General features: G+C 39.9%; 1 protein-coding gene across 1 annotated transcript in view; it reads left to right on the forward strand.

Annotated features, from left to right (window-relative positions):
• Positions 1-7,397: 7,397 nt before the first annotated feature.
• LOC139664261 (mitochondrial fission factor homolog B-like) overlaps positions 7,398-16,883 on the forward strand; it is a 13,705-nt gene continuing 4,219 nt past the window's right edge. The window contains exons 1-5 of the mRNA XM_071543035.1: positions 7,398-7,476; positions 10,668-10,897; positions 11,485-11,606; positions 12,430-12,536; positions 15,655-15,867. Coding sequence (XP_071399136.1) covers positions 10,681-10,897; positions 11,485-11,606; positions 12,430-12,536; positions 15,655-15,867 — 659 coding nt within the window. The 5' untranslated portion in view covers positions 7,398-7,476; positions 10,668-10,680. The remainder of the gene's footprint in view (positions 7,477-10,667; positions 10,898-11,484; positions 11,607-12,429; positions 12,537-15,654; positions 15,868-16,883) is intronic.

A 16,883-nucleotide genomic window follows, 5' to 3' on the forward strand; every position in this document is an offset into this window, starting at 1 on the left:
TATCGATGGAGTTTTACCTCACCGTGTCTGATAAGGTGCACTTACAGCTTCCTGTCTGTGGCTTATATTTATATTTATATTCTATTTAATTTATGTTTTTCACTGCCTTTGCTACAGCCTGCAATGATTTCACACGGGCCTTTTCCTTCATTCCAAAATGAGATGTGTACCATTTGAGAAATATGACATCAACAAATTAATGGTACTTTTTTAAAAGACATTAGGTATCTTAAGTGGTTGGTTAATAACACTTTCACTGACTGGATTGTGTATGTTTCAGAAAAATTGAACAATGAATTTCAGGTAATGTGTTTTTTCCCCCCAAATGGATATATCGCATATTGAAATAGAATTGTACTACTTTCTTGTACTGCTTTCACCTTTTTTGTTTACTTTTTTTTTTTTTTTTTACTTAAATTGAGATGGAACTAACTATATCTGTCCCGGGCCAAAGCTGTATATGGATGAAATTTTATATAATCGATACTGCATCCACCTTTACACGTAGCAGAAGTTGTGCCGTCTGCTCAGGTTTACCCAGAGCTTCTACTGCCACACCGGTTACAACACCAGACACACCAATGTGATTCCTTCCTGCACTGCTGCTGCACCGCCAAGAGGAACTGTTTGGAAATGAAAGGAGCACTAATGCAGCAGGATAATTCTGCAATGTCTACAACGGCCACCACTGTATAGCTTACCACACTGCCAGCTAAGACACAACCGCACCATTAGATGTGACGGAAAAAAGGATATAGGTGCGATGGCGTTGACTAGTGGGAACCGTGGAAGTAGATCAATGTGTCAGGTGTTTGTTTTTAAACCTTTTTTTTTTTTTTTTGAGAAAAGAAACAGAGAGAGAGAGAGTCACTTTTAAAGTCACACTGAAATGAAAAATGCCTTTCTCGCCTTCTGAGCTCATTCTATCACACCGTACACCTGTTTCACAATTTATGCCAAAAAAAGAAAAAAAAAAGACAAAAACATTTATTTTCTTGCATTTTTATATCAAAAAAATCTCATTACTTTTACTTCCCGGACAACAGAAAAATCTTTAGTGGTGACATCATCGTGTACCAGGAGGCGACATGAAAATTCCAACCAATAAAACATCACAGATTTTTTTTGAACAGCCCCGCCCCCCTCTTCCCCTCCCATCAAATCTTTCTTTCTCTCCCTAACTGATCTCCCATTGGTTCACACACACTGATTGATCCCTCCCTGCGTTATGTCCCGCCCCCAACATCCTGTTTCAACAGGAAATACATCACATTAAAGGAAGCAAGACGCTCTCAAAATGCCGTTTCATTGTGACTTTAAGAAGTTCTTTGAGTATAGCTTCACATCTGACAGCAGAGAGGAAGAGCATGCAGGTCCAGACTGTTAATGAGGATTAAGACGATGGATAAGGAAACGATACCTGCTCACTGGATTGATGCCCCTTTTGTGTTTTTTTTTTATTTCATCCAAAACTTAAACAGACACAAATGACCTGTTGTTATTTTTTTTTCATCTGTGTGGCGCAGGACTGATCTATTCATTGGTGTCTAAATAAAGACAGAAACCACAAAGGAACAGTTTTTCTCTGTTTGTACAGCCATGAGAGGCTCAGTAGTTAAGAGTAACAGTAAGGTCACAGGTTTGATCCCCACAACAGCCAAGACCATTGATTGTAAGTTCTGGATATGAGTGTCAGCAAATGTTTAAAACAAGGTTGTTATCGTTAACGAAAACTAACAAAATAACGAAAACTAGGTGTGAAAAAACATTTTCGTTAACTGAAATAAAAATAAAAACGAGGCTTTACAGAAAAACGATAACTAACTGAAACTATATTGTGTGTTTACAAAACTAAAATTATAGAGAAAATGTCTTTAGTTTTCGTTTTCGCCTAGTATTTTGAATTTTTTAATCTCGCCCCTGACAAATACCCCATATTACAAAAAAAGACTAAAACTAACACTGAAACTAATAAAAACTAAACTAAAACTAAGCATTTTCAAAAAATAAAAACTAAACTAAACTAGCAAACCCGCTTTAAAAACGAATTAAAACTAAACTGAAATTGAAAACAAAAAGTCAAAACGAAATAAAAAATAAAAACTAATGAAAAATGCAAAACTATAATAACCTTGGTTTAAAATGTGATGTAAACCGTAGGATCAGCTGTGTGTCGAACATATCGACCCGCCCCAAGAGAAGCGGTGAATGTTCTCTTCTCTTTAAACGAAAGATTTGATTTGATAAGATTTGGTCCCAAGAAACCCCATCTGGAGATTTTTGCTGTTAAATATGATTTTATACAGAACTGTCTGTAGGCAGAGAGGTGAGACAGACAGCACCAACGTCTAGGGCAGTGGTTCTCAACGTGGGGATCCAGGGACCACCTGGGGTCCTTCGGGGGCTTCCAGGGGGTCCCCAGGAAATTGATGAATTATGAAATTATGGAACCCAACAACACAATTAGAGAATGTAGAAGAAAGACTATTTTGATCATAATTTCACTGTTATCTCTCTGCTATACAATACAGGTAGTCATGGAAATTCGGACAAAATCATATCTAACAGTAAAGATATTCTCAGATTTGGGTCCCAGAGACAAAAGCTCATTAAATCGAGGTCCGTGGCCCTAATGTGGAAGAAAATTAGGGGTCCTTGATATGAAAAAGGTTGAGAATCACTGGTCTAGGGAGTGAAATAATAATAAAAGTAAACTAATCTACATTTTCCCACTTGGTTTAGGCAGACAGTTCGGATTTTACTCTTAAATTTTGTTTCATCGTATCTATGTGGGCGGGGAAGATTTCCCGCCAGTGTCCACACCGGACACCAGAATTTCATTTGGGGACACTGGATCAGCAGAGATGGGACGCTCTTCTCTGCTGCAGCCCCACTTTGTGATTTAATAACCGAGGTCTATTTTCTCATTTAAATCTTGGCAAGAGGTTTTGCAGCGTTGAGCTAGGTAGCTGTGTTCCTGCTGCTTCCACTGCTGCTGAAAGCTTTCTCTCTCCGGCTCTGACCCCCTGCCACACATACACACACACACACACACACACACACACACACACACACATATTGATCGACACACACAGACCCTCAGATTGATCCTGTGTGTCCATTGGCAGCCTGTCAGAGAGATGACAGATGGGTCTTTCCCCTGGACGACCCTCAACCTTCCTCCAGTATTTAAAGTGCTGATCTGCAACATCCTGCTTTTGTTTTTTATTCAGTCTCCATCTTTGTCCCTCAGCCTCACTGTGGTGTTTCTGCACCGCACTTCCCATAGATCACCTGTCAATCAACCAGTGTGGGCGGAGCTTGGATTCTCTGTCCCTGCAGTTTGAGTTTCTCTTTTCTTTGTCTGTTCAGTTATCGGCTATCGCTGCTCATGCTAACTACCCAGTTCTTCTTCTTCTGTTTATTCCAAACAAACCAAACAAACCGGAAACATAAAACAAATGTAAAAGCTTTCATGAACTGGTTGAAAATCACTGTTGTGTCCTGTCAATAGAGAGATGACACACAAATCTCTCGGTCTGTGTTTTGGTCGGGGAGAAACGTTTTACTTTTATTTTCGTTTCTTCTCATCCTGCTGCTCCTCCTGTTCCTCCTCTTCGCTCCTTCGCTCACGGCCAAACTCCACCACCAGAGGTTTCCCTAGCAACCGGTAACCGTGGACCAACTGCAAGGCTTTCTGGCTTTCCATTCCTGTGTAGTCTAATAACAAATTTGTCTCTGTGCATACATACAGTATAGGGGGCAGAGCTCCTTCAGCAGTCAGCAGAGGGATCAAACCTGTGACCTTCCTGTCACTCAAACCACCAGGCTGTCCCTTGTAATAGTCCCTCTAATATTCCACAGTGCTAAAAAAAAAAAGCCTAAAACTACCTAAAAAAGCAAGAAAAACTTGAACGCCTTACACTTAGGTTTTGTTTCCAGAAGCTACAAGTAACTTCAGTGTCTGAAAAAAACTGCAGCCTTGAGGTTAATATTTTGGTTCCAAAAGGTTTAAATGATATGAATGTTCCCTCTAAGGTAAATTCCTGCCACATACTGAGAGAGAAAGGATTTATTATGTTTGGTTCATTATGTACAGTGAATTAATTAGTGTTGGGTTATTATGTACAGTTTGTAGGAGAGAGAAAGGGAAAAAGAGAAAGATTGTTGGTTTTATTTCAGCACTTAGCCTATTTAAAGCGTGTGTGTGTGTGTGTGTGTTGGTGTGTGTGTGTGTGTGTGTGTGTGTGTGTGTGTGAGTGTGTGTGTGAAGGTTGAAATGTGCCAAAACAGCCTGTATGGAAATGTGTGTCTTCCTATATATCCATATTATTTTATTTTATTTTGTCCCCCTTGTTATTGTTAACCTTGAGCTGAATAATGATTAAAGCATCATTCATTATGGATTTACCTGCAGTGCTGGACATTTGTGCTGTTGGGTATCGACCTGTTGTTTGATCGATGCTCGTCTTTTGGCCATTTGCCAGGATTTTATTTTATTATTTAGTAGTTTATTTGATAGGAACAGTGCTGTTGACATAATCTCGCTTCACAATTGAAATATAAAAGATGTTGCACATGGAGTTTGTAGCTACTGATAATTTCCAACCCCAGTGCCTAGTTGGGCTTTAAAATAGACTACAGCTATCTAAAATGTCTTGTGCCCTTATACAGCATCACAATTGCACATAATGTGTACAGATAAGATCACATGACACAGCAAACAAGTGATTTAGAAATGTATAATCTAATTAATTGCTTATTTCACGCCATAATCAGTCAATCTTAAAATTATATGATAATATAAAGCCTGGCTACAAGCCTGATTAGATTTCAGCCACTTCTTCACTTTGCAGTTAAACATTTTTCTTTCCTTAATTAGTTTTATTTTATTTGGTTGTTTATTCCAGAGTTTTTATGGGGAGAGATCGATACAAAAGGCTATTTGTGCATTTACAGCAGGGTTATCTGATCCATAATCCTTATATTACATAATGCAAAATTCATCACTGTGTGTGTGTGTGTGTGTGTGTGCATATTTGTGTGCTCTATCCATGCTAAAAACATTCCCACCTCCACATGAAACTCACTTTCACACGATCATACATTATTTATATATATTGTACCTATACTGTATATGTACATATATAAATAAAGGACAACCTCCAGCTGATGTCTTATAATGATTTTTATTAATGCATGAATGTCTGTCTCAGTGTGTCTTGAGTTCAGCATCATTACCACAGAATAAGTCACAAAATCACTTGTGTGAAGTCTTTATATCGACTTTTGCACAGTTTCTTATGTCAAAGAATGTCAAATCACAGACTGTCCCAGACTCTCACACTCCTTCAACCAATACACAACCAGGGCCAGGGGTCAGTTCATGAATGAACTCATCAATTCCAATTCAAGTGGAATTGGAATTTGAAAAAAAAAAAAAAAAAAAAAAAATACCCTACAGGAAAGAGAATTGGAATTGAATTGAAATTTCAGGAAGTTAAATTTAATTCAATGAAATTCCTTTTTTTTTTCTCACCACATATCTGAGATTACACATAGTATTATATATTATCAGTGCTACTATCATAAAATGTGAAAGGTTCCTTTCAGGTGGTATTTGATGCATAACAAGTAATCGAGTCCATACATTATGATCGAATGTATTGGATTTGTTGAACTTTCTTACTTTTATGAATCTTTTACAAGATTCATAATGTTTTAGCCAGTCAAAGCAAGTCAAAAGTGGAATTTCATGGAATTTCATGGATTTCAATTCCGTTTCCTGTCATTCACATTCAATTCACATTCTTGGAAGCTAGTTAGCTAGCTGCTGACCTTCCAACATCATAAATGCCATGGTCATGAATTAATGAAAAAAAAAAAAAAAAAGCCCCTTCTTTGCCACTAATGCTCTGAAAAACTGTTTCTTTGGCTCCGCCCACTGAGGTTTAACCAATCAGGTTACTTCTCCTCCAGATCAGCTCTGCCTCTTATAAATGTTTGCAGAAATAAAAGTCCAATCTGCTTGGTAAACACTCACCTTTACTGTTACTGCAGGCCTCTTGAAAGAACTCCATATTATCTGTGGCTTTACCAGCATTTCAGATGATGTTCGGTCTGTACAGTACATCAGTATACAGAGAAGAGAGGGAAAACTTTTGAGTAAATCTTGAGGCTTGTAAACAAACATATTCACAAACAGAACAGACATCTGCTTCACTGCTCATCTGCTGCTTTGTGTGCTTCACTTTTGCTAAAGAGGCATTTCCATACAATCTGCGCCAGTTCTTCACAGTACTTCCTCTTTGAATTAATGTCTGTGTGTGTGTGTGTGTGTGTGTGTGTGTGTGTGTGCTGAAATGTGCCAAAACAAAACTGGACCTCCATGATGGTGTCAGACGTGGTTACGACGGGATTTGTGACGCAGTTGCAAAGCTTCTACACCTTTTTTGGACAGTGAACACACCATTCCCTAGACACAGAATCAACATTTTGGTATTGTTGGCACATTTTGGCGAACATTACATTACTATTACTTTAAATGACAGTTTGAGTTTGAATGATGATTTATCTTTTTTCATTATTCTCACAAATTACACCCCAACGTCCAGTCACCTGACAAGTTGGTCATTCACAATACTCTATACTGTACTAAGTGCCAATTTTCTCTCCTTTTCTTGTTTGTAAAGCACTAATAATTACTTTATGAACATATTCAAATGTGTTTAAGCTTACATATTTGTCTTAATTCTTCATTTTCCTGCCAAAATGGTGGCTTGTGGCAGAGGAGACTTATTTCCATTAAGTAGACGTTGACTGCATTGTAGCAGGAATATTATTCCAGTCCATTTAATTCAATCAATTTTCCTGCACACAGTCATCTTCACATATTTCTATGCTGATACCTTAATATATACGTTCCATTATACTATAATTAACCTCTTCAAATTGCCATGATCTCTTAGTTCGGTGGTTCTCAACGTGGGGTCCGGGGACCACCAGGGGTCCTTGAGGGGGTTCCAGGGGGTCCCCAGCAAATGGATGAATTGTTAAACTTCAACATTATTTCATTTACAAGAAGTTAACACAATTAGAGAATGTAGAAGAATGACTGTTTAGATCATAGTTTCACTGTTATCTCTACAATACAGACATTGATCAGTCATGGAATTCTGGACAAAATCATATCTAGCAATATAAATATGCTCCGATTTGGGACAAAATCTCATCAAATGGGGGTCCGTGGCTCTAATGTGGACAAAATTAGGGGTCCTTGATATGAAAAAGGTCAAGAATCACTGTCTCCCAAATTACGATATTTCTGTCAGTACTTGAAGGCAGCATTAGTCGGCTAACGCCGGCTAGCCAAGCTACCGTTGACGCTAAGGTTAAAAGTTAGCTGTTTGTTAGCAAAGCGGAGCCGCTGACAGCCAGTTTGACACCGTGACCCAGACTTTCTGCTCCTCAGCTGAGGTTTGTCATCTCTCTCTGTCGTCTGGTGTTGAGTTACCTGATTTAACTAACGTTTAACTAACATTTAGATAAGCTAATGTTACTGTCATTGCCCCGTGTCATGTCGTGAGTTTAAGTTTGATAACTTACCTAACGTTAGCAACCTGTTGCTGTTGCTAGCTAGCTAACGTTAGCTAGCTAGCATAGGTTTCCATCTAAGGGTTTTTATGCAAATCATGATGATGCATATAGTTGAAAAGACTGAATGGAGACGGTACATGTCGAGCAAACACCGTCAATATTGCAAAACGTTGTTTTATGTCCGCACATTAAAGTTTTTGGTCGGTAATTGGGCTAATGTTAAGTTTTGTTAAATAGTCACTGATGGAAACGCAGTTGTCCAATAAATAGTGATGAAGCAACGTTTGACTGAAGTATTTGTCAAAAAGAGAGATGTCATTATGATTTCCCAAACATTTTAATTTGAAGGACGTTACACCTCCTGTTTGGTAACAGTTTTGTCCTGAGCAGCCCAGTCAGAGGATGTTTGTAGTCAGATAGCAGAGTTGTATAATCATCTGTACTGTAGGCAGGGAGGTAACAGTGAGGACAGTGAAACTAATAAAATATCATCCTATACGTGCAAACTTCTACAATAATAGTGAAATTGAACTATCTCTTACGGGAGACCCCCCGTGGTCCTGAAACCTCACTTTGGGAACCATTGCATACAACATTGCAAAGTACATTCCTTTGTTTTTGTCTTTGGACAGCATGAAATATGGCCAACAGTAGCTGATACAAAAGGAAAACAACAATATTTCCAATGCTAATCGATTCTTTAAAGTCCCTGTCACTTTTTCTCTTGGATAGGTTTTTTCCCTTCATATTCAGGAAGCTAATTTATTCTCTTCAACCCAGCTGATGAAAACGCACCTAATTTGCATCTTATTTTTTGGGGACTTTTCAAAAGTTTGCTTGGCCCAAATCAAGTTTCAAGTTCAATTCTAACTTTTTATTTAAACTATATTTGAGTTTGAACTATTTATCCATTTAGGAAATTCATATGGTCCATAGTGCACAAACACAAAAAAATGAGGGCCAGCTATAATATGGCATGATGATAATAATAATGATAATATTGCTCCCCCCTCTCTCTGAGTTTGTCCCACCAGTCAACTGGAGGTGTAGTGAACAGGTTAAGGAGTGTGACGTCTACATTTAGCTGACAATCTCCTGGATTAAGGTTTGATTCTGAGCCACACAGCAGCCTAACCTACTACCAGTTGGCCAGTCCTGTTTATTTCATTGAACCCTGGTTTCTGGTAGACCTGTGCCCATATGAACATTTCACACTGCTGTTATCTCGACCAAAATGATCTTGATAATTATTCAAAAGATGAAAACTTTAAAAACAGTACTGCAATATGCTTCAGTTACCTAAAAACTAATTTATCATATCACAAGACATGTGACTATTTTCTTAAAAAACAAATTTATAATGATAATGTATGATTGTGATGATGTATAAAGTAGTATATTTTTTAAATTTCTGTATTTTTATTAGTCTAAACAAGACATTTTAGATCATTGTAATCAATGTAAAAGCCCAACTAGGGACTGGGGTTGGAAATTATCAGTAGCTACAAACTATGTGCGCACTTAGTTTATATATTAATCGTGAAGTGTAATTATGTTAACTGCTCTGTCAAATAAACTACTGAATAAATACATAAATACAATGCTGGTTTGGCTTTTAGAAACTGTAAGGATAGTTTTAAACAACACAATAAAAATCCAAATAACATCTAAAATAAATAAAGTCAAATGAGTCTCAAAGTTCAACTGGTCTGCATCCACTTTAACTCAGTCAGCAACCTGAATATAACAATTTATTAGAGAGGGAAATAAAACATCAGTGATGAGACGAGAGCTGCGGTCATCACGGTGCTCACGGTAATGAAAATTAGTGGCGGTGTCATAATCGTTATTATTATAATACCAGTTATTGTCCCATCTTTGGTTTCTAGTTTCTTCTTCTTGTGGCTTCCCAGATTCCCAAGAGTCCTAAAGGGCTGAACTATGTTCCAGTGAGTCTGGGCTCCAACTGTATCTTAGTGTTTTCCCAGTGGAACTAGTCTTAGTCTTAAAGGGAAAATCCACCCTTGGATCCTCTTACACTCTTATGTGCCATCAATTCATGATGTTCAATGCAATGATATCGCAGCCAAGAAAAAGTGTGAGAGGAGAGAGAACAATGCTGTGGTGTTGTGCCTGATTGTTCAAATGACAAAAAAAAGCTGTTGGAAGAAGGTGATGTATTTCACCAAATATGCAAGCTGTTGCTGCATTGCATTCTGGTCTATTTCCTGCTCCTGTGGGTGGAGAAATGAGAAGGGTCTATCTGCCTATCAGCCTGCAGACTCCCTATGAGAAACGCCCCCACCGGCTACGTCCGGCTACGTCAGCACAAGAAACGCCCCCACCGGCAGATAAAAAGTTCTTAAAGTCTTCGCTTCTGAACTTTTTATCTCATGTAAAATAAAGGAACTGTCTCTAGTAGAGCTGCAACTAACGATTATTTTCATTGTCGATTAGTCTGTCGATTATTTTCTCGATTCATTGATTAGTTGTTTGGTCTGTAAAATGTCAGAAAATGGTGAAAAATGTGGATCAGTGTTTCCCAAAGCCCAAGATGACGTCCTCAAATGTCTTGTTTTGTCCACAACCCAAAGATATTCAGTTTACTGTCATAGAGGAGTAAAGAAACCAGAAAATATTCACATTTAAGAAGCTGGAATCAGGGAATTTTGACTTATTTTTCTTAAAAAATTACTCAAACCGATTAATCGATTATCAAAATAGTTGGCGATTAATTTAATAGTTGACAACTAATCGATTAATCGTTGCAGCTCTAGTTTCTAGAGACTTGGTGTGCGGCAAGAATCAATACTTTGTGAAATTATAGTGTTTTTTCCTGCACTTGTCAGCTCCCTAAAAAACGTTTTTCAGCAGTGCAGGGGTTAATCAGTTTCTCACTTATTTGGATGTTTAGATCCTGATATTTGGACAACTATACAGAAACATTTTTTGGGCAAACAGCTAAGAAAGAAGGTCACATGTTACATTCTCATTGTAGCCACCAAGGCTAAATGAATCTGAAGGAAACACTGCAGTATGTACTTACCGTAAGTAAGAATTTCTGTGTCCAGGTTCGTTCACAGGATGGCGTCCTACACTCCGTTCCCGAGGGACATGTCCCAGGTCCCGGGCCGGGACCCGGTCTACATGGAGGCCATCAACAAGAACATGCGCGTCCCGGAGCGGCTGAGCGTCGGGCCGGGGCAGCGGTGGGGGGAGGAGGGGGAGGAGTCCCGCAGGAGGCCCGAGGAGCCGCCGCCCGCCTACAGCATGCACATCCCCGACAGGCTGACCTACACAGGTGGGTCCAGAGAAGTGGGACACTCATATTTCAAGGTTTCTACACTTGTCTGGAAAGCGTAATGTCTATAAAAAAATAATTTGGTAATTTCCAGTCGTTGATAAGTTGGGACATTGCACAAAAAAGTTTGGAAAAGTATGGAAAAATGTTGTTGCACTGTCCCAAACTGCTGTAAATCATACTGAGCGCCAAAATCTTCAAATCAAATCGAATGTTGAAACCACAGTTAATGAAAATCAAATGAAAACTTATTTAAGATTTTTTATTTTGGCATTTCTGCTTTATTTGACATATTTGACCCATCATGTCCCTTAACAATCAACTTCCTCTTGTTCTTTTTCTTCTTCTGCACGTTTATAGTTTCTGAACCTTCATTAGCCATATTCAATCACAAATAGACTTTTGCCAGCTTTGTTTCTCTATTTTGGTTTTTAAATTGGTATTAAAATCAATTCCAGGTAGCAGTAAGACTTTACAAAAAGTCTTAACATTGGCTTTGTGAAACCTGCAGATACCCTGTTTTTATCTGCAAGTCAAGCTTTATTATGCTCTCTTTTTAAATTTCTTTTATTTTTTAACCTCCACAGAAACCCCTGACATGAGCCCCAGACCGCTGTTCACCCCGTCCAAAGCGACGCTCTGCCCCTCGCCGGGCCTGGAGCCGTGCTGGGAGCGGGACGGAGAGGTCTTCTACAGGGAGCCGCTGCTGGTATCAATAACATTTGATCCATACAGATTGCATTATCAATTTTTTGTGACAATTGCAATGAACTAGCTTCCAAACTAAGTGAGCCATCAAGGGGAAGATGTGACACCCCCTCTCCACAAAGTGAATTGCTGTAATGAAAGCAAAACTCAAGCAGAAATGATTGAAGTGATTAATCGTCCTAATATCTTGTAGCATTTTTGATGATGATATCACTTGAAATATTGGTCATTGAACATTGCATCACATTTCTTAAATTTCCAAACAGATATGTAGTATTTGGAATGAAAAAATGCAGAAAAATTTGAAAAAACAGTGAGAGGTAGAAGGCTTTCTTGTGGTGAGAGCAAATTGGAGCGAATAGAAGAGGGAAATGTGGGAAAGGGGGTTTGACTCTGCTGTCTAGTGCCAAGTCAACAATAAATCTTGAGTAATATGTAGTAATATCTAGGTCTGGACCCAGTACTCAAGGCCCATTCCTGTGTGAAGCCTGTAGGCATTTCTGTTGCCTCAAAATGAACAGTTTTAACCTAAAAACATTTTCCTTTTGTTTTGCAAAAACAAAATGCCTGAAGTTCATCATTCAATATTTCTAGTCAAGTAGTAGAATCTAGTCATTCCTCTTGTCCACATTTCATCATTTTGCCAACCAAGGACTTAGCGTCTTTTAAAATGTATTTTATTTGGCACTATCAATCATGATCTAAGAGCAGGTGTCACTTCTTTCAATCATGGCACATGCCATTTTGTAACAAAACTCTACAAATGTGTCATGGCCTTAATGAAGTGCGTTGCCCCGTCTGATTGGTCTCCTCCTGTGTGACAGAGTCCCATACGGAGATCCTACAGTGACCAGAGCTTTGGCAGGACGCCGCCTGGCACACCGACCCACCCCAAACAGGCTCTGGCTCTGCACAGCCACCCGTCCAGCTCGTAAGTAACACAACACAACATTACCAACATGAAGAGGTGGTAACGGGTTTTGCATCAGATTGAGGAATTAGGAATAAAAGGCATCAGGCTCTACAAACCAGGGCTGTAGTACTCGAGACCGGACTCGAGACTGATTTTTGACGGTCTTGGTCTCGTCTCGGACTCGTAGTGAATATGACTCGGTTACATAATATTATTGTTTTTATAATTATAATCTCTTCTAAGAAAGTGACCAGCAGCGAATAATACAATTTTCACACTTGATAAAGTTATGCGCCCACTGAAAGGTTTAGTGACTACTGATTGGTGATATGCCAACTACCCAACCAATGACTTCGTTTTGATTTAAAAAAAAAAAAAAAAAAACTCACCATGTCCATATGTAACGTTACTCCTGCTCTTGCTCTGTCTTTCTCTGTCTTTTTTCCTTCGTCTTCGCCTTCTTAAGTAGGTGAAATAGATTAATCCACTTCTAGTTAAGTAAAGGTGCAACTACTGTATGTTATGAACATAAACAAGCTGCCTACAATTAATTTTGTCCTCAAAACATGCTAATTTTGTTGAAATGTCTTTAGAAACCTCCCTTCTATTTTAGGCAATAAACAAAAATATGCTATTTTAGTCAATAAATACAATGGTAGCCTTGGATAACACATTGCTATGGTATTGGTCTCGAATTGGACTCGTAGTTTTGCGTTCTTGGTCTCGACTCGGTCTCAACCCCCCTCGGTCTTGGTCTTGAATCGGACTCGATTCACTAATGACTCAATCTGGACTTGGACGCGACCAAGGCGGTCTCAACTACAGCCCTACTACAAACTCCCCAAAATGTCCTCACAGAGATCAATTAAACTTTAATCTAATGAGTCTATCAGAAGCCAGAAGACCCGTTAAGACGTACAAAACACAGAGGCCCTTAATCAGCTTTTAAACAGACTCATGTCTTTTCTCCGCCGTGCTTTCTTCTTTCGTTTCAAGGTGTTTCTGCTTTATCACACCGTCTACTTCAGAGAAACAGGAAAGATTGGAGAGAGTGTTGTTGATGGGATTGAGTTGTTTCTTTGCTGCGTTTACCTGTCGGTTCGGTTACGTTAAAACGGCACAATTTCAAGCGAACCAGAATTCATCAACAGGACTACATGAGAGCAGCGGTTTCTTTCACTGGTCAGAGATGTGATGCGGGAAAAAGGACTTTGTTCCAGGGTGAAGAAACACGGAGCATCAGCTGCATTTGTTGTCCAGCTCTCAGTGGGAATTTGTGCTTGTTGTAGTCAACATTCATAACAAAGAGGATCATCCCACGGCTTATGGAATGAGATTCTTAATAAATAATTGATACCTTCTCACTTCATTTCTCCATTTTACAATTCAGAATTCCTCAGAAATAGGGGATTCTGCTTGACACTCCTGCAAGCTAAACCACCCTGAACATTTTCTGTTTTTCTATTAAACATAATTTCTATTTATATATTTTTCTGTGATGTTAAAGTCTTATGTTTAACCCATGATGCAGAAACATATCTAAACCACCCTCCCCCCTCTCAACAAGGATTTAGTCTGATTTTTATCTTTTTTGGTCCGACCCCGAATGCGACTGCCAGGTTCTCACATGTTTAAACGAACCGAACCGAGGGGGAAACCACTCCAGGGTTGGAAATTGGAGTGAAAACGGCAGACGGTCTCAGAGCGGCCGTGGGAGTGATGTGGCGCAGCCGGCTCGGAGGAAACATAATGTTACAGCGCACGCGTTTCCCTGTGAGCGGCCCGGGGCGCCGGGCGCCTTCTGTCTCCTCCTGCAGTTATGTGTGTTTCCTGCAGGGAGAGGCAGAGCGCTGCTCCAGATTCCCCTCCACATGTAGGTCAGTGTTATATTTGCTCCCCACGTGAAGCCGGCCAGGCCGCCTCGGTCATGTGAGCCGTGTTGAAGCTATATATGGAATCTGACGCTGAGACGCCGCCATTAGCTTCCAGCTGGGGGCTGAATTTGACCCCCGACTGGAGAGCAGCTTCCCTTGTTCCCCAACCTGAACCAGTATTGGAGTTAGTGCTGAAATGATTAGTCAATTCATCAATTGATAAGAATTGATTCTAATTTTGATAATGAATCATTTTAGTCATTTACTAAGTAAAAATAACAAACATTTTGTGGTTACTGCTTCACAAATGCTAAGATTTGCTGCTTTTCTCTGTGTCATATCATTATAAAATGAATACCCTGCTGGTCAGACTGAGTAAGCAATCATAACACATCACTTTGGGCTCTGGTAACCTGTGATGGGCATTTGTCATTATTTGTGACATTTTATAGGCAAAATGATTGATTGATTAATCAAAGAAATAATTGATAGATGAATCGATAATGAAAATAATCATTAGTTGCAGCCCTAATTCTTCAGATCAGCATTGAAGGGCAACTTCACCCTTATGCACCATCAGCTTAATTTTTGGCAGTTGGTGGTAAATTTCCCAACCAGAGACTTTGGCATCATAAACAAGTTTTTTTTTTTTTCATTCCAACAATGAATTTGGCTGGTAAAACAGTGAAAGCATCTGGTGAAATTTGGAACCCACCAGCAACTATGGCCAAAGGGCAAAAACACCAATAACCGGTGTTAGCCCTGTCTGCCATTAGACTCTACCTCCCACATAGTAATGATCTTTCTGTGTCATCTGTCTCTCCTTATGGTGAATTCCTCAACCTGCTCCTCCTCTCTCTCTCTCTCTCTCTTCCTCTCTGCCCCCTCTCCATCTCCTCTCTTCCACTCCTCCCTCTTTTGCTCTACCTTCCTTTTCTTACTTTGTTTCTTCCTTTTTCTTCTCCCTGACCTCCTCTCCCTCTCCCTGCTCCTCTACCTCCCTTTCCCCCCTCCTCTTCCTTCTAACCCTTTTCTACTCTTCTCTCATCCTTGCTCTCTCCTTCTGTCCCCTTTTTACTTTTCTCTCCTTCTTCTCTTCCACCTCTTCTCCTCCATCCTCAACCCTCTCTCCTCCCCACTCCTCCCTGTTTCTTGCTCTTCCCATCTTAAATCTTCTCCCTTCCTTCTCCTCTTCTTCTTCTTCATCTTCTCCCTCCTTTCCCCCTCCACTTCTCCTCTTCCTCCTCCTTTGCCGGTTCTAGTCGAGGTTCAAGCCGTCCCGTCCGCCAGCGCTCCACTGCTTCTCCCCAGGCCCAGGCCCAGCCGGGGGACCAGGCCCAGCCAGTGGTCCTGCCGCTGGGTCTCCCTGCCATCCCCCCCAGCCTCCTGTCCCCACACTCCATGCTGCAGGTGGCCAGGCAGCTGGGCCTGCAGGCCTCACAGCGCCTCCTGCAGACCGTCAGCCAGAAATACAGGTCGGGGTGGTTTTTAAAAAGCATGAAATGACCCTACGCATCGTCACAATACACTGAAGAAAAATATAAACGCAACACTTTTGGTTTTGCTCCCATTTTTCATGAGTTGAAATAAAAGATCCAAGACTTTTTCTATGCACACAAAAGGCTTATTTCTCTCAAATTTTGTTCACAAATTTGTTTAAATCTGTGTTAGTGAGCAAAAACAAAAGTGTTGCGTTTATATTTTTGTTCAGTATACATGGAAATATGGATTTAAAGCAACATTCCACTTAGTTTTAACATGGGGGTTATGTGGCACTCGACCACCATGAAAACCAGAATATCATCTACTCACCAAGATCAGATGCAGCTGGACGAGTTTGTAGCGTTCAGATTTTTACTTCCCATTCATTTGAATGAAAACTTAAATTGAACACGTTGGTGAACAGATTCAACAACAGATCCTGCTGCTGTGATTTTCAACTGACTGTTGGTCCGACATTTTAGAACAGACTATTTTTCTTCTCGCCAGTCGAGGTGTAGCATATTGTCTTAAAAGCAGGATCTGTTGTTGAATCTGTTCACCAACGTGTTAAATGTGAGTTTTCAGGCTATTTTTGTGGCCTCATTCAAATGAATGGGAAGTGAAAATCCAAAGGCAACAAATTCGACTCAGCTGCATCTGATCTTGGTAGTTTATATTCTGGTTTTCATGGCGGTCAAGCGGTTCAAGCTGTCCTCTTTCTAATCTTATGTCAGCAATTAGATTACTTAAACATTTATCTCGTTCTTGGTGAACACTGCTTTCCTCCTCCTGTCCTGTACCTTCATGTGGTTTTGGTTTGGTTTGGTTTTATTTGCATCGTCTTCCTCGGCTCCTTTTTAACAACTTGTGGCGTTCACTAATCCATTCATCAAGTCTTCTGTTCATTTTGAACTTGATGATCTTTCAGCACTTCTACTAAAATCTGTCAACATTAACTCTCAGCCTCCTGCTGTTTTGACTGATGCTTGCCCTGCCGGCTCCATCACCC

Source organism: Centroberyx affinis, unplaced genomic scaffold (assembly GCF_046629955.1).
Source record: "Centroberyx affinis isolate AG114_WGS23_722 - 3 ecotype Tasmania unplaced genomic scaffold, CSIRO-AGI_Caff_v1 ptg004208l_1, whole genome shotgun sequence".
In the NCBI taxonomy this organism is placed as follows: domain Eukaryota; kingdom Metazoa; phylum Chordata; class Actinopteri; order Beryciformes; family Berycidae; genus Centroberyx; species Centroberyx affinis.